This window comes from Acomys russatus, chromosome 29, assembly GCF_903995435.1.
Source record: "Acomys russatus chromosome 29, mAcoRus1.1, whole genome shotgun sequence".
Lineage (NCBI taxonomy): Eukaryota > Metazoa > Chordata > Mammalia > Rodentia > Muridae > Acomys > Acomys russatus.
This window is the reverse complement of record NC_067165.1, coordinates 22,786,040-22,811,127: the sequence shown is the minus strand read 5'-3', so window position 1 is coordinate 22,811,127 and position 25,088 is coordinate 22,786,040. Positions and strand designations below refer to the sequence as shown.

The following is a 25,088-nucleotide window of genomic DNA, read 5'->3' as shown; positions in this document are numbered from 1 at the left end:
AAACCCCCCTTCCCCAGAGTTGCTCCTCCTGTAAGAACACTCAGCCACAGCACAACGTAACTAATACAGTGAGTGCCCTTGAACTAGGAAACCACAAGCAATCAAAGGCCACTGCACCCCTCCTTCCACTGGAATCGCACTGGCAGCTCCACCCCACTGTGGTCGATCATGGTGGCGTTGACCTTGCTGGTGGCTACCTGGAAGCCGGTCACTTTAAGCATGGCTGGCTGCTTCTTCCCCTGGTACTCATAGGCCCCTTTCCACAAGGAATTCTTGGCGAACACATCCCCTGGAACTGGAGGGAATGAGGAACGTGTAAGATAGACTTTGGATGTCGCTGGGACAGCCATGGACAGACAGACAACCTGATGACTGATCCCAGCTTGTACACAGAGACTCTTCTTTCCTGAGTATCTGATGTGTGTGTATTTGTGTGTGTGTGGGGGGGGGGCATGGCAGGGTTCTTTGGTGTATAATCCTCTCGTGTCTTAGAATGGACCGGTGGAGGGAACTGAGACAGGCATACTTAAGAGATGTCTGTATGTCCACATTCATTGCAACTAATTGCAGCAGCCAAATTATGACAACCGTAGTATCCGTGGGTGGATGGGTAAAGAAAATGGACCCAGTAACGAATTACCACTCATCCCTATAGAAGGCAAATCCTTTCCCCTGTGATAACATGGGTGGACTTGGGGAGGACACGACGCTGTGTGAGATAAGCCAGAGGCAGAAAGATTATTCTCCCACTTACAGACCAAGCTAAAATGTCAAACGTTAGCAGTAGAGACGGGCAGAAATGGGATGGGGGTAGATTCCTGGTCAAAGGGGACAAAGTTTCAGCTGGGCAGGAGGGACATTAATGATCTACCACTGCCCAGTGCTGTGACTACAGTTAATCATAACATACTGCATATTCCAGATGTGCTTAAAGAGTTCTAAGTAAGGCAATGCACGTTAAGAAGCTTCGTGTAATTATATTACAACATAGGCACACAGCATATCTTCATAGTGTGCCTCATAAATGTGTGCCTATGTGTCGGTTAAGAGTGAAATATAAGGGCATTTGCTTCTATGTGGTTGTTAAGTCAATGATGACTAAGCTGCTATTCATGGAATCACTTATGTATAGAATAAGGGACTAGACCTAGGGGAACAGACAGACCTCACTAGGGGGAAAAACAGAATAGATAGTTATGGATGGATGTGGGGTGGGGTAGGGGGAGTGTGAACGGCAGGATCAAGTGAGTAGGGGAAGAGGAGATGGGGGGGGAATGTGGGGAGAGAAAACTAAAATTAAAGGCCATTTGAGGGATGGTATGTAAATCTGACACAATAGAAGTATCTCAAAGTCCATACATATGTGAAGGCGATCTAAATGAAATTTCCCAATAATGGACAAGACAGAGCCCCAACAGGCCATCTCTTGTCATCAAATGAAGCTTCCAATACTGGGAAGTGTTGGTCAAATGGGTCTCATTGGAATCCTCAAATAAACCCCAGCTGTTGCCAAGACTATAGGTTGTACCCCATAATGGTTAAGGCACCACTGCTGAAGACAACACGACACAACTCATTGGACATAGGGAAGTCAAGCAAGTGCCTACATTGAGCCTTAATCTGTATGTGCCGGCTTCATCGAGTCCAGGAGACCAGCTTCCTCACTTGTGGGCTGCAGTTCTATTCTGCAAGTTGGGGGGGGGGGCGATGTCATTCCACCTCCCTCATCAGGGTCACCCTCGGGCTTAAACGCTGCATTTAAATGTTTGAATGCTCCAACACTGCAAATGATGCTGCACAGTGTGGGTGCATAGGAGCCCCTGGCTAGGGTGCTATTAAACCATTCAGCTTTGTAGAAACGCTCTTAGGCGGTGGTTCTTAGCCTGTGTGCCTCAGTTCCTTTGGAGGGCGCATATCCGACACCCTGCACATCAGATGTTTGCAGTGGGATTCATAGCAGTAGCAAAGTTACAGTTATAAAGAGCAGCAATGAAATAACGTTATGGTTGGGGGTCACCACGAGATGAGGAACTGAACTGTATTGAAGGGTCGCAGCATTAGGTAGGCTAAGAACCGCTGGCCTGAGGCCAGCCTTTCCCTCCCTGTCATACCTAGCAGTATTTAACTGACACGTAAGAGGTGACACTCATTTGTCAACAGACAAAACGGCCTCTACTGAACCTATAACACATGCCAATGTGTTTGGATCTGGACTGTTCCCCCAAAAGCCTATTATTAAAGCTTAGTTCTCCAGTTGGCACTCTTGGGAGGGGGTGGGAACTTTTGGAGTTGGGGCCGGATGGGGGCGTTTTAGGTCAATGGGGCTTGATATTGAAGGGAACTGTGGGGCCCCAGCCCCTTTATCTTCCTGTTTCTCTTGCATGCAGCTGTGAGGTGAATGGGCTTTCTCTACAATAGGCTCCCACCGTGATGTCTATACTGCCCCACCCCCAACGTCAAAACTCCAGGGCCAACAAGTCATGGATGGAACACCAGAACCATGAATTAAAATAAACTTTCTGTCTTCATAATTTGATTAGATATTTGTTACAGCAGTGGAAAGCTAAAAGGCGTGGTAGGTAGATAAAAGTAGAAGGTCCCAAACAGGACATCAGAGTTTATAATAATTTTCATTGGTCAAGCTGCACCTGTGGTTGTGTGTCCGATTCTAGATGCGACACTCTTAAAGAGACAGTCCTGTCTTAAAGAGATCCAAGGAGCTTCCTGAACAGGACCTGAGGCTCTGAGGTTCGTGACTGCACACTGGTGGGTGCTGGGCCATGGAGGGCTGTAGTGCCCAGTGGTTCTAGAGCTCAGGGACCCAGTCTCTCTTCTTGGGACCATGGCTTGCTTTCTGCTGTGGGTTTTCATTAAGGCTCGCTAACTCCTGAGGTGAGCCTGCCTTAGGAGTCAGCAGGGAGCTGACTTGTTGCCTGTAGAGGGTTTCCATTCCTTCCCACTGGCCATGGGAGCTGTGTGCCCGAAGCTGGCTAACTGTGTAGCAGAGGCAGCACCGGTTTCATGAGCCAGCGATCTGGACTCTGCCTACCTGAGGCTTGGGTGAGCGGAGGCTCCCGGGCAGTGTTGATGGGTCTTCCGCTCGGCCGGACCTCTGCTGGGGAAAGGGAACGGGGTGGAGGAAAGAGGGTTAGCATCTGGCACAGTGATGGCCGCCTGTCTGAGGTTAGGTGAACATGCTCTCTGAGATCTTGCACGGGACTCCTTTCCTACCGGGCCGGTGACAGTCTGGGGATGTTACAGACCCATCTCAGAAAAGCGCAATGCACAGAGACAAGTGAAGGAGTCAAACACGTCAGTTTACTGGAGTATCAGACTATAGTGAAATAGTTAAGAACAACTGAAACTAGAACCATAGGACGCAACAATCTCACTCCTGGGTCTATACCCACAGGAACTGAAACGCGTATGCAGGAGATGAGCCTCGTGCCCGCGTTCACTGCAGCAGTATTCACAGTGCCCAAGACACGCAGTCAACCTATCCGTCCATCGCTTGTGTGAACACACATACCACACACTGCATGTAATATAGACACACACACGGATACACATACCATGTAACACATACACACCATACCATACACTACACAGCTCATCCACCTTATGCCACAATCTATACACACATACGATAGACAAACACCTCCCACTATATATCACGCATGCCTCATAGCATACACTACTCACATATCTCACACGATGTACCACACCCATCCCACAACATGCATCCCAGACATACAGCCCACACTATATATCACATACAAACATACTTCATACCATATATAACATAGACATACCATAGATCACACACACACACGCACACACACACACACACACACACGCACACACACACACACACACACACACACACGCACACACACACACACACACACACACACACACACACACACACACACACACGCACACACACACACACACACACACGCACACACACACACACACACACACAGAAAAACTGACATAAACAGCACACCATATATCCTCACACCTCTCTCACACATACAACTCACTCCATATATATCACAACAGAGCATATACCTCCCACACCATCTCTTGCTCTCTCTCATACACACAGCCCACGCCATACACCACACGCGTATACCAAATATCAGACCTTCCCAGCAAACACCCCATACTCCCCACCACCACACCATATGCCCCCCCACCACAAACACAGCCCACGCCACACACCACACATGACTTTCTCCAGGATGTCTTGCCTGGCTCCTGCCCTCCCCTTTAGTGGCCTTCTTCCTCCGCATTCCCAGCATTCAGTGCATCTCTTGGCTCCTCAAGGGGTCATCACACTGACCAGCGTTTCTCTCAAATGTCCATTATTGCTGTGTCTTCCACATGTGGTGGTGACATAGTACATGGTGACATGTTAACGTGACAATGGCATTTTAAAATACCAGCTGTGTCGGGAGAGTAGAGGCTGCAGAAAGCTACATCAAGGTTAATGCACAGAAGAAGCCAGGTGGCAGAGAGAGACTAGAAGCCCTCCCCTGCCTGGGCTTCGCACACCCAGAAGAGCACGCGCAAGAAGAGCCTCCCTTCACAATCAAGCACGGAGAGGCGGGTGCTGTGCAAATGGCCTGCAAAGGGCCTTCCTTGGTGCTGATGGCCCGTGCTTTGGGGCTTTTCTCCCAGCTCCCTAGCCCATACCTATCCTGACAGTGATTTTTCTTTCTCCCTAAATTGTCTTTATTCCCACCACTACCCTTATGGGCCTGGAGACTCTGGCAGGTGCCCCCGGGGGCACAGATCATGCCTATAACATGATAACATGCCTTAGCATGAATTCCTTTAGGACAGAGTTGTGTCTTTCACACTAAGCACTCCATACTCAGGATAGGCGTGACAGGGTGACAATAAGACCAACTGGAGGAGGGGATAAAAATAGGCATTCTCCCAGGCTGATAGGAGGAGCAGGGCAGGATGGTGTGTGCTTGCCTTAGTGAAGGCAGGTGGTGGGTTCAACGTGAACTTGTCAAGTGGTCTCTTCCATCAGTCAGGGGCGGGGTTTGTTCTCCTCCTGGCCCTATTGCGGTGCCTGCCGGCCCCTTCCTCCCCAGCTTCCACCAGGCCTCACTCACCCAGGCAGATGGGAGGTTTGCCTGTCCAGCTGCCGTCGGCTTTGCAGGTACGGTGTTCAGAGCCACCCCTGAGGGAGAAGCCCTCCTGGCATGAGTAGATGAGCGTGTAACCCATAGATGGCAGGTCCAGGGCCCCGACATTGGCATGCGTGGGTGTCTCTGGCTGCTTGCAGTGGTGGGCTAGAGGAGAGCAAAGACAGTGTCAGGCCTGAGGAGGCTGGGATTTGAATATTATGCGACAGGTACATTTGAGGCGGGCCTCTCCTCCACCCCCTGTTCCAACTCTGCTCTTTCATACCTGGCTCCCCCTCCTTTACCTCTTTGCAAGCCCACACTCAAGGTCTCTAGGAACATTCTAGCACGATGGCTTAGCCAGTCGCAGGGAACCTCAATCTGCAACACTGAGAAGATGACCCAACGCCTGCAGTTTCCATGACCCTGCCCTCCACAATTCTTAGTTCTCACAGGCTCTGGTTCGCTGCTTCTTAGCTAAGGTACAGGGATGACTTTTGGGTGCCAGAAAGGCTTTTGTGTAGAAACATCTGTGAGGCCCCAAGAGGCAGACGCTAGAGAGATCAACACTGATCCTGAAGGGAACATATCGCACTACTCTAGCCTGAGACAGTGGGTGAAGTGTGGGGCCAGGTGAGGGTGGCACTCACGGACACAGTCAGGTGGGGTTCCACTCCAGGTCAGGTTGGGAAGGCAGGTCCTGGTGGTGGAGCCCTGAAGCAGGTAACCTTTCTGACAACGGAAGAGCACCGTGCTCCCAACCTGCAGCAAGGACAGAAGGGCCCCATGTCAACTTCTAGCTAGCAGTGCGCCACAGGCTACCAGTCCCTTCCTTACTTCCCGGGAGAGAACTCCAACTCGGACTGTTGCCTCTGTTGGCACCAGGAAGCTCCTCTGCCTGACTGAATCCTATTGGTCCTTTGGGACTAACTGAAAGTACTCCTTGTGACCAGATCGGTGTCCTTACTGGGCGTGTCACACTATTAAGGTGCGCAGAACTGGAACACCCACTTTCTCCTTGAATGGAACACTAAACCCCAGTCTCTCTGAGCATAAAGGGACAGTGGCTGCTGTGCCAGAATGACACCGGAAACCCGTGACATTCAAATATGATGGTGGAGTTGAAAGGCTTTATAGGAGGTGAAGAATTGTGCGAAATTAAACAATTACCTCTGTGCCCCTTTTTTCCTATGAGAGACTGCATTTTACGAATTGGAGGCCTGCCCCCTTTACAGATGTGGAGAATCCGTGCTTTGGAAAGCCATTTCAGAATTGCTGGCCTCTCCTTGCTTCTCCCTGTTTGGCTGTGTCCCCACCTTTGTCCTCCAAGAGTCACTGGCTGTCTGGCTCCACTGGCCTCTTCTGTTCATTTGGCTTAACGGGCAGGTCAGTTTCCCACAATGCAACTTAGACTGTAGCATCTACCAGCTCCAGCAATCATGGGTCCTCACACAGACAAACTCAGATCCAAGGCAGGGCTCTTCAGTTCACCGTTTTCCTCCACAGCCGACCCCTTCTCTTACGCTTCCTCATTTGGTTCAACAAATTGGGCATCTTTATCCGCCTAGTTGGCCAAACCAAAACCCTCCAAGCTAAGTCTGATTCCGCCCTGTCCCCCATCCTGTAGGGGGCCTCTGGGCTCTGGGGAAGCACAAGATGAACAGTGCATCCTGAAGGCTCCATCGGCCTCAACTCTCCTACAATGCTGTCCCCGCACCCTTTCTGCCCAGTCATGACAGCAGTGGCCTCCTTGACTGCATCCTTCACGCTTCTTTTTTGAACCTCTGTGTTTTCTCTCCTTGACTCAGAAGCCCGAGCGGCATTTGAAATAGTGGTTCAGAGTCATTGCCTTTATTTATTTATTTTTATTTTTTAAATTAATTCATTCATATTACATCTCAATAGTTATCCCATCCCTTGTATCCTCCCATGCCTCGCTCCCTCCTGCTTTGCCCCTACTCTCGTCCCCTATGACTGTGACTGAGTCATTGCCTTTAATGACAGAATAAAATCGAGGATATGGACATTGGCCTTGGGCCCACCAGGATGCCTATGCTTTTGTCTTGGCAAAAGTTATGACATGATGCCGGGTGGTCATCCAAGCCGGGGGCTGCAATGCCATGACCACAGGGGACTCTTCTATAAGCTCCCTCCCTGCCACATCCCTCAGCTCCTCTCTGGCAATGGCTATCTTGAATTTTATGTTTTTAATTTCTTTGCCTTGTCAATTTTTTTTTTCCTATCATATGTAACACACCACATGTCCAAATAAGTGAATGTGTTTTTACCGTGTCCATCTTCGTAGCACCTTTATCATTCAATAGTATGTTTCTATGACCCATCCACGTCGTGGAGAGCTGGGGTTCATTCTCCTTTCCTGCTGTATAATGACCCATCGTGCGAGCACAACACATTTCTTGTGGCTTGGTGACAGGTACAAGGGTGTCCCCGAGGTGTGTTTCCATGAGCAGAACTTTTGAGCCACGGAAGACGTGCAACCTTCCCAGCTAGCATCAAAGTGCTTTTAGACCTAGCTTAGGTCCCTGACCTCTGCTCTCCTTCTGCTGTACCTCAGCCCACTCTGGCTGGCCTGCCACCCAGATCTCCCTCTGCTCAGCCATTCCCGTACTCAGCGCTCCTGTATAGAGAACAATCAATCAAAAATGTAGCTCTGCCCTGAATAGGGCTGGCTGTTTTGGCATGATGCCCCCAGTTGAAATGTCACCTTTAGGAGGGCTCTCTTCTGACAATATATATATATTGTGGATGGCAAAGCCTCTAGCTGATATCTCATGCTTAGCCCTGGCTGGTTCCCACTTCCCAAACGAGCCCTGTCTGTGGCTGGAGTGTGGGTGTCTTGCTTGTTTTGGTATTTCCACAAACATGCTTCCCTAACTGGGAAATATTCGCAGCTCCACCCACTGCCATGTCAGCCTGGCTGGTGCACACCAGCACCTTCCATTTCTGAAGGATGCTCCATGGAGCATTTCCTTCTTCCAAGGTCTCCCACTCTCCCTGTGCCGCTCTCGGGGCCTCTGGTGCTGACAGTGGCAGGGAAGGATAGAAGATGAAAAGGCTGATTTGAACTCTTTACCTGGTAGCCCTGGGAGCTGTTCTGTATCCCGAACTGTGGCATGCCGGGATCTGCGCATGTGGTCAGCGTGGGATCTGGATGACCGAAACAAAGAAGCAGAGCACAGGGTCACTGGTGTTGTTACTGCCCACCCTCTGCTCTGGAGGCCAAGGCAAGAGACCACAGCTGCCTCCTGACCCCACCCACCTTCCGTGCTTTCCACAGGAGCCTGAGCTGACATCGCAGCATTCCCTAGTGCATTAGTTCTCGCTACCCCCCCATGCTGCTGCTCCAAGAAGCTCAGAGAAGGGCTCCTCCAGGCAGCCACCTAACATGGCCGCCCACCAGCCAGGCCGCCACCGCCAGCCTTCTCACCTATGCAGCTGGGCTGTGTGCCACTCCACGTCCCATCTGACTGGCAAAACCTCCGTGGGGAGCCCACCAGCACCAGAGGGGGATGGCAGGAGTAGGACACAGATGACCTGTAGGAGAAGCCACGGTCTTCTCTCCTCCCTCGAGGCGGGACCCCTGGATCTCCGCAGAAGACAGCTGGATAGATAAGAGAGAAAAGCGGGCCCAGGATGCTTTCTCGAATCTTGTTTTCTTCATCCTCTTCCCCTGCCTAGCTTCCCGCTCCCCCCCTTTTTTCCTCTGGGTTCACTTGAACTCTGGAAACTGGGGGGATGCCTGGGGAAGTGCTCTTACTCAGGTAAGAGGACCTGAGATTTATTCTCAGTAACCAGATCAGGGGGTTCACAGCTATCAGCAACTCCAGCTCCAGGGGATCCAATGTCCTCTTCTGGCCTACACACACACACACACGCACGCACGCACACACGCACACACACACACACACGTGCGCGCATGCACACATGCACACATGCAGACACTCACACCTTAAAAAAAAATAAAACCATTAAAATATTAAAATGCTGGTACACAGATCAGTGTGTACTGATAGACAAAGGTGGCTTGGAAAGTCTTGGTGATCTGCCAACAAATATAGGTCACACATAAATAATGTGTCAGGATCCAATACCATTGATAAGAACTTGAACATATATCATAACTATGGCTATGTTTGGGAAATTTTATTTTATTTTAATAGAGTACTGTGTGTGTGTGTGTGTGTGTGTGTGTGTGTGTGTGTGTGTGTGTGTGTGTGTGTTCAGGCAGGTACATATGGAAACCAGAGGACAACCTGACTTATTCTTTAGGCGCTGTCCACCTTGTTTTCTGAGACAGGGTCTCTCATTGGCCTGGAGCTAAGTATGCTAAGCTGGCTGACCAGCAAGCCCAGGGGTCTGTCTGTCTCTGCCTCCCCAGTACTGGGGTTATGAGTGCCTGCTGCCACACTCAGCTTTTTGTTTAAAAAACAATGTGGGCTCTGGGGGATGAAACTCAGGTTCCCACGCTTACAAGACAACTGCTTTGCTGACTGAATTCTACCCCCACAGCTACTGCATGTTGTTTGTTTGTTTTGTGTGTGTGCGGGAGATGGAACCCCAAATATCATCCATGCTATGCATGCACTTTGCAACTGAGATACACCCCCAGCCTCCATCTTGATGATTTAAAGGCAAGGCAGATCTTTGTTTCGGGGGAGAGGGGGAAGCAAAGTTGAGCCCAGACAACCCTGAAGCTATGACATGGCACACAATCTCCCTGGAGTCATTAGAACATCAGAACCCTTGGGGTGCGGACCATAAGCAAAGTACCTGTGTACTTTTCTGAGCTACTGATCCCAAGCATGGCAGAGATTCCCAAAGCAAAGCAGGATTTCACAGGTACCTACAGTGGCCAGGGCATGTAGATTGTTCCAGAGGAATAACAGTAGGAAGGAAACCGATAAACCCTACTCTTGTGTACAGCATGAAGATGCAATGGACTTTCTAGATCTCACCCATGGGTGCATCTGGAATCCTGCAGCCCCACTTCTCTGGGAACCCATGGAACCTGAGTCCTGGAATGAACTGGAAGTCACCATAACGCAACCGGGCCAGGCAGATAATGGATAGTTTCTCTGTTGAAAACTGTAGTCCGCCAGACATCTTTTCCAGGAAGAGAGAGACATGCCTATGGCATGGGATGGCCTCACATCCTTGGGTATTGTCCCACATGGTGAACAACCCTTTGGATCAGGGGACACTGCTGTTGTCTGTGACTTCAGACAGTGTCTAACTTCAGGCCTCCATTAAAATATCCTCAATTTTTTCATTCAAATTTCCCTCCCACTTTAATGGTGTCTTGAGACAGATCTCGGCTGCAGATTCTTTCCATAGAGAGCACTGGCGTGCATGTGGGAGTGCGCATGCGCAGTCATGCCATCATGGAGGCCCCGCCCAAGGCCCTTGGAGGTCACTCACGGAAACACTGGGGCAGCTCTCCGGTCCAGGATCCATTTCCCTCGCAGGTGAGCACAGCGGGCAGGGAGAGCTGGTACCCCTCCAGGCAGGCGTAACTCACACTGGAGCCCCACATGAAGTCAGACCCCACCACTTTACCATTCGGGATAAGCTGAGGAGGTTTGCACAGGATAGCTGTGGGGAGATCAGAGAAGGCTGAGTTCTGGGGGTGTCCAGGTGAGGGGAAAGCAAGCTTGATTACTGTCACGACTACCACTGGCTGGCTACCCTGCACCAGTCTTCACCTTGCCTACCTATGTTATGATGGCACCTCTCCCTTCTGGGTGTCCAAGGCCAATGCCTACTTGTGTATCTTCTTTGGTCCCTCCCCCACCAAACCCCATCCGCATCCTCAGCATCCCGATGTACCTTTGCAAACTGGCTTGGTACCGTTCCATGTCCGGTCCTTGGTGCAGCTCAGCACAGATACTCTGTGTGATTCCATCATGTAGCCAGGGGCACACTGGTATGTCACAGTTTTGTTGTACCTGAAGTCATTGCCCAGCCTGATGCCATTGGCTGGTATCCCGGGGTCCCCACAGTTTATGACTAGAGTAAGAGAGACATAGCATAGTTCACTCCTAGCCCAGACCTTGTGTCTCCTTGGCATCTCAGACCATCTCCATCACCCCTTACCCCCACCCAAGAAGGAACTGTCAGACCAGCCAAGCCCTGGGCACCCCACTGTGCAAAGACAAATTTCCTTGGGTCATCTGACCCACAGGCCTACTGTCCATGCCTATACTGTGCCATCCAATCACACCACGGCCACTCTTCTTTTTCAGACGCTCTCCTCTGGGAGGAAGAACCTCAGGACACCCCCGTCCCCCCTGCCGCCACCCAAAGTAGCTGAGGTCGTGGGCAAGGAGAGTTTCTAGATGGAAGAACCTAAGATATATTCGTTAATGGGTCAGAAGACAGCTTGCTCCGGGATGCAGCATACCCCAGGCTCGTCATCCTGGGATGCCTTTTGTGGCGGGGATGGCACAGTGTCTTAGGGCCTATGCAACAACCTAGTCTCTGTTATGAGAGGGGGTATGACTGGCCATCTGTGATGGGATTTCAGACGAAGTCTGAACCCACAGGGTTGACTTTGAAAGGGAGAAATCTCAGAGTCATTCAGCCCGTCTCTTCCGTCCACCTGGGTCCCCTGGTACCTAAATTTCTAAAGAAAGAGGCCTGGGGTGTCTTGAGAGGAGCAAGGAAGGGGAGCTATGCAGATGTAATGTTCAGGAGCCGGACTGGGGTGGAGACGGGTCTGAGACAGGGAAAGGCATAGAAGTGGCGGGTGGTGGCAGCTTCAAAGCGGAGAAAGTGTGACTGAGCCCTGAGCCTTTGTCCTGAAAGGAAAGGGAAAGCTCAAGGGACGGGCTACAGCCTGGATAGTGGCTGATGTATTGTATCAGTACCTTGAACCTCAGCTGTCATATATAAAAAGTGGGGTTCATGGCTACTGTCTCTGCTCACACCATCCTAGAGCCTGCCTGCAACAGCATCTTGCACTATGGTCATCTTTTTACTAAAAGCCACTTACTCAGAGAGTAAGTTTCCACAGCTACCTCATAGGGCTGTGGTGAGACTCCAGCAACCTGTACATGGGAAACGAAGCACTTAGCTCCACGGTTGCCGCACGGAACATGCTCAAGGGCACGGGGGCTGCTCAAGTGGTTCCCACGCTAATCATTTTCCCCCAGACTGCCACTGACAGCTTTTCTCAGCAGGGAGGGGCTGGGTGGTCTGAGCTACCATCGGCCCAGGGGTCTTGGCTCTCTCACCTGTGCACTCGGGGTCGCTGCCTGTCCAGGTGCCGTTGACAGAGCAGTGCCGGCTGAGCAGGCCCGTGGCATAGTAGCCTTCGCGACACTCGTAGACGATGGAACTGGAGAAGCCCAGACCATCGCTGAACACGACTCTTGCATTGCTTGGCGTTCCGGGGTTCCCACAGGAGATCACTGGCAGAGCAAAAGAGCACGTTAATTGCCCAGAAGCAAAACTGCCAGAGTTGAAGACCCACACGGAACCCTGAAGATGCGGACACAGCTCATGCCACTTTTGTGTCTGATTGTCTCACTTACAGAAAAGAAGGTCAGACCTATATACGATTTTTACTTCTAAAATTATTTTTATTTTTATCTGTGTGTGTGTGTGTGTGTGTGTGTGCGTGTGTGCGTGTTCCTGTGTACATGTATACCTGTGAACCTGTGTATGGAGGCTAAAGGTTGGTATCAGGTGTCTTACTTGATCACTTTCCACATTGTTGTTGTTGTTACTATTATTATTATTAGGGTTTTTTTTTTTGAGACAAGGTTTCTCTGTGCTGCCCTGGCCATCCTGGACTCACTTTATAGACCAGGTTGGACTCAAACTCACAGAGATCTGCCTGCCTCTGCCTCCCCAAGTGCTAGGATCACAGGCCTGTGCTACCGTGCCTGGCTCCACCTTATGTTTTTTGAGTCAGGGTCTCTCACTGGATCTCGGGCTCATCAATTTGGCTAGCCAGCTGGGGAGCTCAGCTGTCTCCTGTCTCCTCCTTCCTCCAGCACTAAGGCTAGAAACACAAGCCACCGTGCCTGCTCTTGAGCATGTGTTGAGGACCAGAACTCACGTCCACATGCTTGCCCAGCACACAGCTTACTGAGCATCTCCCCAGCCCCAATTCTACATTCCTGCCATCCACAGTAATATTTACGTAAGGCTCCTTCTAGATACTTCTCCAGGATGCTGGCTACTGGGCTGGTTGCCCTTTTATTTTTAAATCTTTATCTATCTATCTATCTATCTATCTATCTATCTAATCTAATCATCTATCAATTTTTCTTTCTTTCTTTCTTTTCTTTTTTTTTTTTTGAGACAGGGTTTCTCTGTGTAGCCTTGGCTGTGCTGGACTCACTTTGTAGACCAGGCTGGCCTTGAACTCACAGTGATCTACCTGCCTCTTCCTCCCGAGTGCTGGGATTAAAGGCATGCTCACCACTGCCTGATCTTCATCTATTTATTATCTATCTATCTATCTATCTACCTTTATTTTAAATAAGGTTATTTTCATACAATATATTCTGCTCATGGTTTCCCCTCCTTCATTTCCCACATCTTTTCTGACTCCTCACATAGCAATTCCATGCCATCTTTCTCTCCTTGGTTGATATGTTCTCTGGTCTTTGGTCCCCATGGAAAGGGAAGTTTAAAGCAGGAGAGAAAAAAGCTGGAAGTGAGAACTCTGCGACTGAGCCACCACAGCTCTAAGCCCTCAGCAGTGAATATTGACATAGCTTGTAATATGTTCATGAAGAAAGGCTGGCACAATGCTAGACTTCCCCCCCCCCCCCGCAACCTCATTTTTAAAAAAATAGGAATTAGAATAACATGTTTTGTTTCCTAGCATCCGTCAAAGGTGAGTTTACTTAGGAACACGTGGACTCCTGGGCTTAAATACTTAGTGTGTTAGCATCCACTGCTGTTGACATCCTGTTGGCATCTGAGTTGTCCCACTTGGCTATATGGAGCCTCTTGCGGATGGCTCCTGGGTTTCTTTCACACGACCCCATTTATCCTTGGTGGGTTCCTTGCTGCGGAGATGGGATACTTCAGGTATATCTTGTATATTCTCTGACCCAGCTCTGCAACCATTGCTCCAAAGAACCTGGACCCATTTAATGGAGAATGGGTTTAGAGGCCACAATGTGAGTGCTAAGTTTCCTCATTGTGGCCACACAGTCATTGATTCTTGACATTTGGGCTGCATAGATATCTTTTTTTAATTGAAAGTACATATGTCAAGAGCATATAGTGACACTGTTAGTCCAACTCTGAGGTTAAGAATTTGCCATAACTTCCTTTAAAGCAGCTTTTAAAAAAAGAATCTTGCAGATGTGTGTATAAGGTATATGTGCACATGTGTGTGCAAACAGATGTATGTGTCCCTTGCATTCCTGCAGAAGCCAGAGGACAACGTTGGGTGTCCTGCTCTATCATTCTTGGCCTTATATTTTTTGCCGCAGGGTCTTTCACTGAACCTGGAGCTAGGGCGGTGGCCAGAAAGCCATAGGACCCTTCCTTTCTCTGCCCCCTGAAACACTGGAGGCGGTGTTCTGCAATCGTGGGTGCTGGGGATTTGAACTCAGATCCTTATACTGTGTCACAAGTGCTCCTACCCGCGAAGCCACCCCCTTTGCCCCTACTTCTTTATTCTTATAGGCTGAAAGTCTTGGCTCTTGATGACAATAAATACTTGCTATTCATTTTGTCTATTTTGTGTTTCATATGCAATAGCTTTGGAATGATAATGCCAACACTGTTTCTTTTGGGAACCAGGCAACCCAGGGCTTTTCCCAAGGCCCTGACATATGGGGTAAGAACATAGATCCTTGTCTCAAGCCAGGGGCAGGCTTGGCAAGACCAGTAATGGCCTGGGCCGAGACCTTGAGGGAACCACAACTTCATCCTGTGAACGCAACTCTTCTCCCCTAAGGAACATGGTTCTCAGATCCACTGACCTCTGACTCCTGTGACACACTTGAGATGTGCTGTGTTCCCTTTGTGTACTATTGCTTGATTAGCTTCCTGATGACTCTGCCCCCTTTCCCCCTCGAAAACAGTATATAAAATCCTGTACGTCTTAATAAACTTGTTTGGTGTACGACAGCTTGTGTAAGACCTACTGACCCTAACTTTCCTGTATTTTTTACTTTCTGACCCCTGGTCCTTCCTCTGAGAGACTGTTACTAATCTGCTTGCTGGTCCAAGGCAGTGTTAATACCTTGATGGCTGAAATAGTTTGAGAATTCCTTGTAGCCCCCTTTGTCTTTAGGATATAAACCATGGTCAAATCCCACTTGAGCAGATAGTTAAAATAATTATCCGAATTATGAATTCACCAATTTGCTATGTTATTAGAGTCACTTGTGCCCACTAGGATTTTTATAAAGAGAGCGTATAATTCTAATAGTTGATTTGATTTTGTAGCGATAATCAACACTTATGCAGCCCCAGAGTAAAGTCTACAAGTAATTTTGGTACCATGAGGACAGCGGATAGGCCCTGCCTTCCAGTCATCCAACTAATGTTTGTGCTATTGAGGTGCCTGAGATACAGTGAGCAAGTTATGTTCCCTGCACTTAAGGAGATTAAGTCTGTTCTTTTTCGGGTGTGTGTGTGTGTGTCTGTGTCTGTGTATAGTGCATGCATGTGGATGTGCAGGTGTCAGCACCCATGCATGTGTGCTCAGAGCCTGGAGGAGAAGGTCAGAATTCTATCACTTTCCTTTTAAGGTGTATTTATTTAATTTTATTCTATCTGCATGTGTGCCTGCATCCCAGAAGAGGGCACCAGATCTCACTTTAGATGGTGATGAGCCACCATGTGATTGCTGGGAATTGAACTCAGGACCTTTGGAAGAACAACCAGTGATCTTAACCTCTGAACCGTCTCTCCAGACCTGAGTCTATCACTTTCTTTTTATTTTTTGATCTTTTATGTTTTTGAGTCTATCACTTCCAACCTTTCTGCTTTGAGATGAGGTCTCGCTGAACTGGAAACGTGATGTTTTGGTGTGGCTTGCCGTCCATCCAGCTCTCAGGATCCACCTGGCTCCTTTCCCAATGCTGTGGTTACAGGCACTCAAAATCATGCCTTGCTTTTTATATGGTGCTGGGGATTTGAACTCATGCCTTCAAGCTTGCAGAGCAAATGCTTGTACTCACTAAGCCACCCCCAGGCCTCAAGTCTGTTCTTAAGAAATCCACACATTAAACATGAATTAAAATAATATCATAAGCATTTCGGTTGAAGGAAGAAAACACCAGTTGTCGGGATTGATAATCAGAATTTGAGAAGAACCCAGACAGTGACGAGAGTCATGCATGTTTGCGCACCCCCCACATTCACTGCCAGCCCAAACGCTTAATTGACAAATTGTTGACCAGATCCCTGTTAATGTGGCTGACTCTACCCTAGGATCTGAATGTCATCAAAAGAGCTGCAAGCCACCGGGGTGTTTAAGAAAACACTAAACTCTCCCCGGCATCCCTCACCTCTCTTAGGGAATATAACTAAAACATTCTACAGAATCCAAATGACATCTCAAGAAAGGAGACCTGGACTCCTCACCTAGCTCTTCAGGAACATTCCATCTCAGCTTCTAGCTCCTGGTCTGCTGGCTGCTTCTTCTCTCTTCAGCACTCTCCCCCTGGGACCAGTTCTCTGGTGACTTTTGGTCTGATCCTAGGATCTGTGGATTCTACCACTTTCCCACTGTTTCCCACTCTATCGATGAACCCACTCCTTCCTTAGCTTAAATGTCCGAATTTATCATAACCATTGCCGCCCCTTTCCTCTGCCCCGCCCCTTTGCTGCTATCTGCCAACCACTGTCTTAACTGTCTGGTGAAGCCTCACTCCTAACTCCGGGGCACCCTGTGCCTGCATCATGTGCTGTATGGCCATGGCATGTGCCCCTGTCCCACCTTCCCACATAGTTAATTCACATCATGTCTTGTACCTCATTCAATGAGAGAGAGAGAGAGACAGACAGACAGACAGACAGACAGACAGACATGGTGAGAGTTGCCAAAAAGATGGATTGCAGAAGTTTAGCAGTAGTTTTCCCTTATTGACACTGTCTTATAAGACATCATTGAGGCCCAGATTACATCCTTAAGTTGAATTTATATTTCTTTTGGTCCTCCGAAGGGTCAGCATTGGTCTGCGAGCTCTGGTTGACCCAGGTGTGTATCTCAGTCTGTACGGTTGCTATAACACAACACCATAGGCCAGGCAGCTTTTAAACACTGGTGATTCACTTTCTGGGTTGGAGGCTGGGAGGCCCAAGGTGAAGAGACCCCTAGACTCCATGTCTGGCAAGAATCTGCCATCTGAGATGGCTGGTGGCACCTCACTTTGTCCCCATACAGCAGGAAGGGCGGGGTGCTCTCTGGGTCCTTTTCACAAGAGCTTGACGTGAGGGCTTTACCCTTATGACCTGGCCCCTCCCCTGAGGACCCATTATCTTGGTGATCAGAGCTCAACTTATATGAGTTTGAGGAGGATGAATTAATTCTGACCATGCAGTGGGTCTGTTCTGGTCACCACGGCGTCTCAATACAGACCATAACATTTAGTACATGGTCACTGAATTAAACTACAGGGAAAATCACTAGTCCGTGGGCCATCCTGTCTTTTTTTTTTTTTTTTAGTTGAGGGGAGCATATTTATCTTTAGATTACTAATAACAATGGACATGCACTGTCTGCTGATGTTCACAGTCTACAAGGGTGGACATTTGGGGCTTGAGTGGGAGCAGGACGGCTGAGGCAGGGCAGGGGAGAAGCAGAAGGGTCACACACACTACCTCCACATTCAGGCTGCGTCCCGCTCCATGAGCCGTTGGCCTGGCACGTTCGCTCTGACGACCCCCGGAGCACGTGGCCAGCTTCACAACTGAACCGCATTAGACTGCCTGAAGCAAAGCTGTCCCCTAGCCGGATGCCATGGGCTGGTATCCCTGGGTCACCGCAAACTCCTGTGCTGGTTCCTGTAAAAGCAGATCACAGCAAACAATGACAGGCTTTTATTGTTTGTTAGTTTGTTTTTCCATGGATGTAAACGAACAGAGGGCTGGGGGAAGAGAAAGGGATGGATGATGGGCTGTGTCTAGCCCACAGTGTCTGCGCAAACCACAACTTAAGTGTTTAGAGGGCGAGGTGAGGGAGGGCAGAGGACAGGAGACGGAGCCATAGAACTTTGTGCCTGAGGAAACCAGGCTCCATGTTATAGAGACACACTACAGAGCCCCATACAGCAGGAAGATGGCAGAATAAGTGGCTCTCCCTTATTATTCAGCATGCAGAACACATAGCTCTGAAGTCCTTGGGAGCCACACAGGAAGGGCAGCTTATGCCAGGCTAGACCTCCAATGGGCCAGGCTGCCTCACATCCTCCCACACCTGCCGGCCAGTGGTGTCCTTTCCATTCTCAGCTTCACTCTTGTCTCAGCTTAGATGCTCAGCATCCTTCCTGCCCTCAACCTCCCAAACAGTCCCTTCCTCCTAATCTCTCCAAGTTTAACAATCACTGATCTTGAACAGTCATTTGATGCCCCCTCCCTTTGTTTTCCCCCGTAAGAACAGCTCTTGAGGGAATTCCAGTGCTGATGGGACAAAACCCAAACTCTTTACCATGGTTTTACCTTCCAACAGCTCAGCCTGAACTCGACCCTGGCCTTTTAAAAAATTTCTATTGCTTTAAATTTTGTGTCTATCTGTCTGTCTGTCTGTCTGTCTGTCTCTCTTTCTGTGTGTATGTGTACGTACACACACAGAGAGAGAGAGTGTGCACTCGCACACGTACACAAACTCACACAATGAGCCATGGTATGTGTGCTGATTTTGTGTCAACTTGACAGAGTTTAGAGTCATCTGAGAGGAGGGAACCCAAATTGAGAAAACACCTCCATAAGATTGGGCTTTGGGCAAGCCTATAGAGCATTTTCTTAATCAGTTATTGTCTGGGAGGGCCCAGCCTCTTGTGAGTGGTGCCATTCTTAGGCTGGTGGTCCTGGGTTCTAGAAAAAAGCAGGCTGAGCAAATTATGGAGCGAGTAAGTCAGGAAGTAAGCAGCACCCCTCCATGGCTTCTGCGTCAGTTCCTGCCTCCAGGTTCCTGCCCTGTTTCTGTTCCTGCCCTAGCTTTCTTCAATGTTAGACTACAGTGTGGAAGTGACAACATGTATGTGGGATCAGAGGACAATTCAAAGGCACCAATTCTCTCCTTCCACCATGAGCTCCAGAGATTGAACTCAGGTTGTCAGGCTTGGTGACAAGCATCTTTACCCACAGAGTCATCAGTTACCTTTAAAGTTTCGTATTATCTTTAATATATGATATAATAAGAATTGGGTACCTATGATGTTTTGATGCATATGCTGTCTATGCTCCTACCATGAGGAAATGGTAACTATTGGGGGTGATTAATCCTAGTGTTTTAGTTGAGGAGTCATTAGTTTTTCACACAGGTTAACTATGGCTTGAAACCTCATCATTTCATTTTCGTCCTGGGCCTCTTTGTATGCTACACTCTCTTATTTATCTGGCTTTTGACATCTATAGGCGCTCTCAAGAGAGTGCTGAAGGACCCAGGTAGTGAGAGAGAGCAGACAACCTGAGTCAGAGCCATGGGACCGGGCATCTAGGGAGCCAGGCTCTGGGTTCTAGAGAGACACTGCAGAGCCAGTGGAGGAGGAAGATGTTAGAATAAGCGGTTTGTCAGGAGATAAAGATTCCAACTTCAGGGACATCTGCACTCTCATAAATGCATGTGTAAGCGCTGGACGGTAGCATTTGAAACTAGTCTTGGTTTGCTGGAGCAGAGATGTTTTAGTCATAACTCTGTCATCCTTTAGCCTGGATGGCTCTTTCACTCTGAGCCATAGAATTATTTTTTAAGTCTGAGGAATATGAGGTAACCTTGTGTTCCTCATCCCCTCTCAAAGAATAAAGCTCCTTCAAACGACAATTTAACAGCTAGAGGCAGCACCACAGTAAGCAGGTATGAGAGCTGAGCTCTCCAGCTCCAGGCTTTTTCTAGCAGGGAGCCTATCTCTGTGCTATATGGGGATCTACGACAGAAAACTGCACCGTGGGGGCAAATACAGGAGGGTGACTCTGTACTGAAAAGGTACATCAGCAAAGATGGTGAGACCTGAAATGGGCCTTGAACTGTCTTCAAGTTCAAAATTTGGAATCCTTGAATGTGTTCTTTCTCTCCTTCCTTCCCTCCCAACCTCCTTCCCTCCCTCCCTCTCTCTCTCTCTTTCCTTTTTTTCCCTTCAAGACATGATTTCTCTATATAACCCTAGTTACCCTGGAACTGAGTCTGTAGACCAGGTTAGCTTTGAACTCCGCCTGCCCCTCCCTCCCAAGTGCTAGGATTAAAGCCGTGTGCCAAAGGTGTGCACCATCAATGAATGTGTTCTTTCTTGTTTGTTTTGTTTTGTGAGACAGGGTTTCTCTGTGTAGCCCTGGCTGTCCTGGACTCACTTTGTAGACCAGGCTAGCCTCAAACTCACAGAGATCTGCCTGCCTCTGCCTCCCAAGCGCTGGGATTACAGGCACATGCCACCACTGAATGTGTTATTTCTTAAACACACACAGGAGACGCCTCTGCAAAAGACAACAGGCACGTGCTTCAGTCAGGAAGGCTTTTTTTTTCCCACTTAGTTTTCTGGACAAGAATGAACTCTAACACTTTCTAGCTTCCCCTGGCACAATGCCAGAGAAGGAAGTGATTCTCTGGGCTAGAATAAACCCTCACTGCCATACTGTGCCCAAGAAGATGACTGTGCTAGCAGGCAGGAAGTTCCTGAAGGTTCTTTTTTGTTTCTTAATGTCCTACTTGGCACTTTTCATTCCATGGAGAACAAAGATGCCCAGAGTAGATCAAACACACTTTAAGAACATTCATCTTCCTGGAGAAAGTCTAGAGGGACGTGCTGTGTGCAAACATTATCATGGAAGAGGTGGGCGAATGCACGGCCACCACCCCCTTTGCCTCTTTTGAAAGCCCCTTCTTTCTGGAGTTTGCTCTTGTGGAAGATGGGCTACAGGCTCCTTCGTGGTATTGCCTTCCTGCTTGTGGGCCATGCTTCCAGCAGCCAGCGCTCCTCCAGCCTCTGTGCACCATACTCCACACTCCATACCTGAGCAGTGGGGAAGGGAGCCTGTCCAGTGTCCATCCAGTCCACACATGCGGGTGGCATTCCCCACCAGAGTCCGCTTGCCCGTGCAGCTGTAACGCACGATGGCCCCCACTATGTAGCTGTCCCCAGACATCTGGGCATGAGGTGGAGAGCCAGGATGGCCACAGGACACCACTGTGGGAAGAAAGCAAACGTCTGAGTGGCTCTGTTGGGGATGGGCCACCATCACTCCACACGTGCGCATTGTGGGAAGTGAGGAAGGGGAGGAAACCTTGATATTGATGGAAGTGAACCTCCTCCTGGCTTATGCATCAGCAGACAAAGCCTGCCCACTTCACCACACTGTTTCTGAATTGGAAGCCAAGACTAATACCTATATGACACATAGTAGGTGAGCAGCCTGCCCACTTCCCACCATGTTTGAATTGGAAGCCAAGATTAATACCTATATGACACATTAGTAGGTGTGCAGCCTGCCCACTTCACACCATTTCTGAATTGGAAGCCAATATTAATACCTATATGACACATTAGTAGGTGTGCAGCCTGCCCACTTCCCACCATGTTTGAATTGGAAGCCAAGATTAATACCTATATGACACATTAGTAGGTGCGCAGCCTGCCCACTTCACACCATTTCTGAATTGGAAGCACGGATTAATGTCTAGGTAGCACATAGTAGGTATGTAGTAATGTCAAGTCCCTGTCTTGTCCCTCATGCTCATCTCTCCCTGTTTCCTCCCTGCCATAGGGTGGACCCAGTAAATGCCCGAGCAGAAAGATGACACACACAGAGCACCCGGGCGGATGAGGAGCCATCCTTCTAGCGCTGTTTTCATTGGTTCCTCATTCGCAGTCTTAAAGTTGTCAACATGCCCCCTTCACTCTGCAAATTCCTTTCCCTGAAACATCAAAGAGGAACCACAAAGACCAGTGATAAGCTTAGGATGCCAGACTTGTCACACACAGGTTAGGGCACCAGCACTGGGCTTAGCGTCCCCATTTGTAGCCCAACACCTTTCTTAGTCAACACAGGTTTATTGAATGTCTCTTAAGTGCTAGGTGCCCGTCTATGTGTCTGGGGAATAAAGTTCATGCACCCTTAGATCTTACAATGGGGGTGGGGTGGGGGGGGGAGAGAGAGAGAGAGAGAGAGAGAGAGAGAGAGAGAGAGAGAGAGAGAGAGAGAGAGAGGAGAGAGAGAGAGAGAGAGGAGAGAGAGAGAGAGAGAGAGAGAGAGAGAGAGAGAGAGAGAGAGAGAGAGAGAAGGGCTGGAGAGATGGCTCAGCAGTTAAGAGCTCTGGCTGTTCTTCCAGAGGTCCTGAGTTCAATCCCAGGCAACCACATGCTGGCTCACAACCATCTGGAATGTGGTCTGATGCCCTCTTCTGGCCTGCAGATGTACATGCAAATGCGGCACTCATATACATAAAATAGATAAATCGCTTTTAAATAGAGCAGACAAGGATGGTCTCTCTGAGATGACAGGACAGGGCAGGGGGGTAAGAACATCAAGGAAGGGACCCGAGGTGTGCAGGCCCGAGGCCATAGGAGCTTGGTGTGTGTCTTAGCTGTTTTTCTTGTTTTTATGACCAAATATCTGGCAAGAAGCAACTTGAGGAAATAGGGCTTACTTTGGTTAAGTTTGATGACATACAGCCCGCCATGGCGGGGAAGGCGTGGAGGCAGGAGTGAGAGGCAGTTGGTCATACTGTGTCTGAAGTCAAGAGGGTGGACAGGAAGTGGGACTAGATTGTAAAGCACCACAGTCTGTCTGTAGTCAGTGACCTGCTTTCTGTAAGGAGGGTCCATCTCTTAAAGCTCTCACAATGTTCCCTAGCAGCGCCACTAGCTGGAGACTCTGTGTTGATACTCGTGAGCCTGTACAGGTCTTCTCATATTCAAACCGCAGCAGTGTATAGAGCAGTGGTCTTCAACCTTCCTAATGCTGTACCCCTTAATACAGTTCATGTTGTGCTGACCCACCCCCAACCATAAAACTATTTTCATTGCTACTTCATAACTGTAATTTTGCTACTGGTATGAATCGTAATATAAATATCTGATTTGTAGGATATTTGGTATGTGACCCTCTGTGAAAGGGTCATTGGGCCCACAAAGGGCTCGTGACCCACAGGCTGAGAACTGCTGGTGTGGGTGAGTCAGGGAAGAGTGGAAGAAGACATGAGGGTGGGGCCCTGGGAGCCAGGTCACTGCGTAACATCTGATTTTATTCTACGCATGATAGGAAACCACCAGAGGGACATGGCTTGGTGTGCACTATAACACTGGCTGCTCTGTGGAGGAAGAACTGGGGTGAGGCTGCCAGGAAGCTGTCTCAACGGTTCCAGATATAATTGTGGCTTTGGTTGAATCCTGGGGTTGGGTAGGAGAATCTCCATTGTCACAATAGCTTATATCCAAACAGGGCCCAAGGCAAGACACTGATGATGAGGAGGACAGGGGATCAGAGGACCCCTTCTTATGATAAGCTGTCAAAATTTGAAGTCTGGCTGACACACCATATGTGTGCAGCTGTCTATTTAAAAGTCCAAATAACTTATACATGGGGCTGGATGGCCGCGTCAGGGTCCTCAGGCAAGGGAAATGTGGGCAGTGAACAGTGGCACCAGTCTCCGATTACACAGAGAAGCAAGGGGCTTTGAAAAAGTCACATGATTTGACTGCCCACAACAGGCTCACAAAGGCAGGTACACCAGTGATGGCCACTGCTCAATAGCTTTCCAGGACTGTAACTTTGCCTCTATTAGAAAGACAGGAAGCTGGGCGGTGGTGGCGCACGCCTTTAATCCCAGCACTTGAGAGGCAGAGGCAGGTGGATCTTTGTGAATTTGAGGCCAGCCTGGTCTACAAATCAAGTCCAGGACAGTCAAGGCTACACAGAGAAACCCTGTCTCGAAAAACCAAAACCAAAACAAGCAAACAAAAAAACGGGAAACAGTAAGCCACAAGATTCCCCATCAGCAGCAAGAATGCAGAGACCCAAGGGCACAGCTCATTTCCTAAGACTGTGAGGCTGGCAACTGGCATTGTCCCTGTAACTTTTCCCAACAGTACTTAATGTAGCTGTCACTTATGGGGTAGCCTCATGTACCAGACAGTAAACAGTGCTCTGGATTTGCCCAGGCAGGCAGTCTTTGAACAACCCTGTGAGATGGTCACCCCATCATTTTGGAAGCGGAAGAAGCCTTAGCTCTGGGAGGGTACCGGACATTCCCCTGAGCTCCGTGGCTTGTTCAGAGCCGATGATGATGTCAGCATTCAAGCTGGCTCTGCATACTGGCATCCTGACTGACCGGCAGTTTTGCTTCAGTCCTCCTGAGGAAAGGAGGTGCATGTCTTGTGTGATGGCTAAAACTGGTTCTCAACATGGCAAGATCTAGAACCTCCTAGATGATAAGCCTCTGGCCATGAAGTTCCTGGACTGGGTTAAGTGAAGTGGAAAAACCTGTTCTAACTGTGTGTGGTACCATTCCTGGGGTCCTGGACGAAATAGAAAAGGAGAAACTGGGTTGAACAGATGCATCCGCCTCTCTCTGCTTCCTTACTGTGGATGCAGCACAAGCAGATGCCCCAGACTCCTGTCACCAGGACGTCCTTGCCACAGTGAACTGTGCCCTCAGGCTATGCTTTTGTCACATGGTTTGTCACTGCAACAAGAAAGGTGACTAAAACACGGTCTCTTTCTGGAAAAGCCAGAAAGGGTTAAAAGCGAAGACTTGCCGGCGGCCCAAGCTGCACAGCCAGCTCTGAAGGG

General features: G+C 49.1%; 1 protein-coding gene across 1 annotated transcript in view; it reads right to left on the bottom strand.

Moving 5' to 3' along the window:
- Positions 1–101: 101 nt before the first annotated feature.
- Csmd2 (CUB and Sushi multiple domains 2) overlaps positions 102–25,088 on the bottom strand; it is a 561,027-nt gene continuing 536,040 nt past the window's right edge. The window contains exons 56-66 of the mRNA XM_051172054.1: positions 21,311–21,484; positions 17,967–18,149; positions 12,398–12,574; positions 10,992–11,171; positions 10,584–10,757; positions 8,593–8,766; positions 8,239–8,312; positions 5,795–5,906; positions 5,133–5,312; positions 3,050–3,112; positions 102–295 (exon numbers count right to left, since the gene is read on the bottom strand). Coding sequence (XP_051028011.1) covers positions 102–295; positions 3,050–3,112; positions 5,133–5,312; positions 5,795–5,906; positions 8,239–8,312; positions 8,593–8,766; positions 10,584–10,757; positions 10,992–11,171; positions 12,398–12,574; positions 17,967–18,149; positions 21,311–21,484 — 1,685 coding nt within the window. The remainder of the gene's footprint in view (positions 296–3,049; positions 3,113–5,132; positions 5,313–5,794; positions 5,907–8,238; positions 8,313–8,592; positions 8,767–10,583; positions 10,758–10,991; positions 11,172–12,397; positions 12,575–17,966; positions 18,150–21,310; positions 21,485–25,088) is intronic.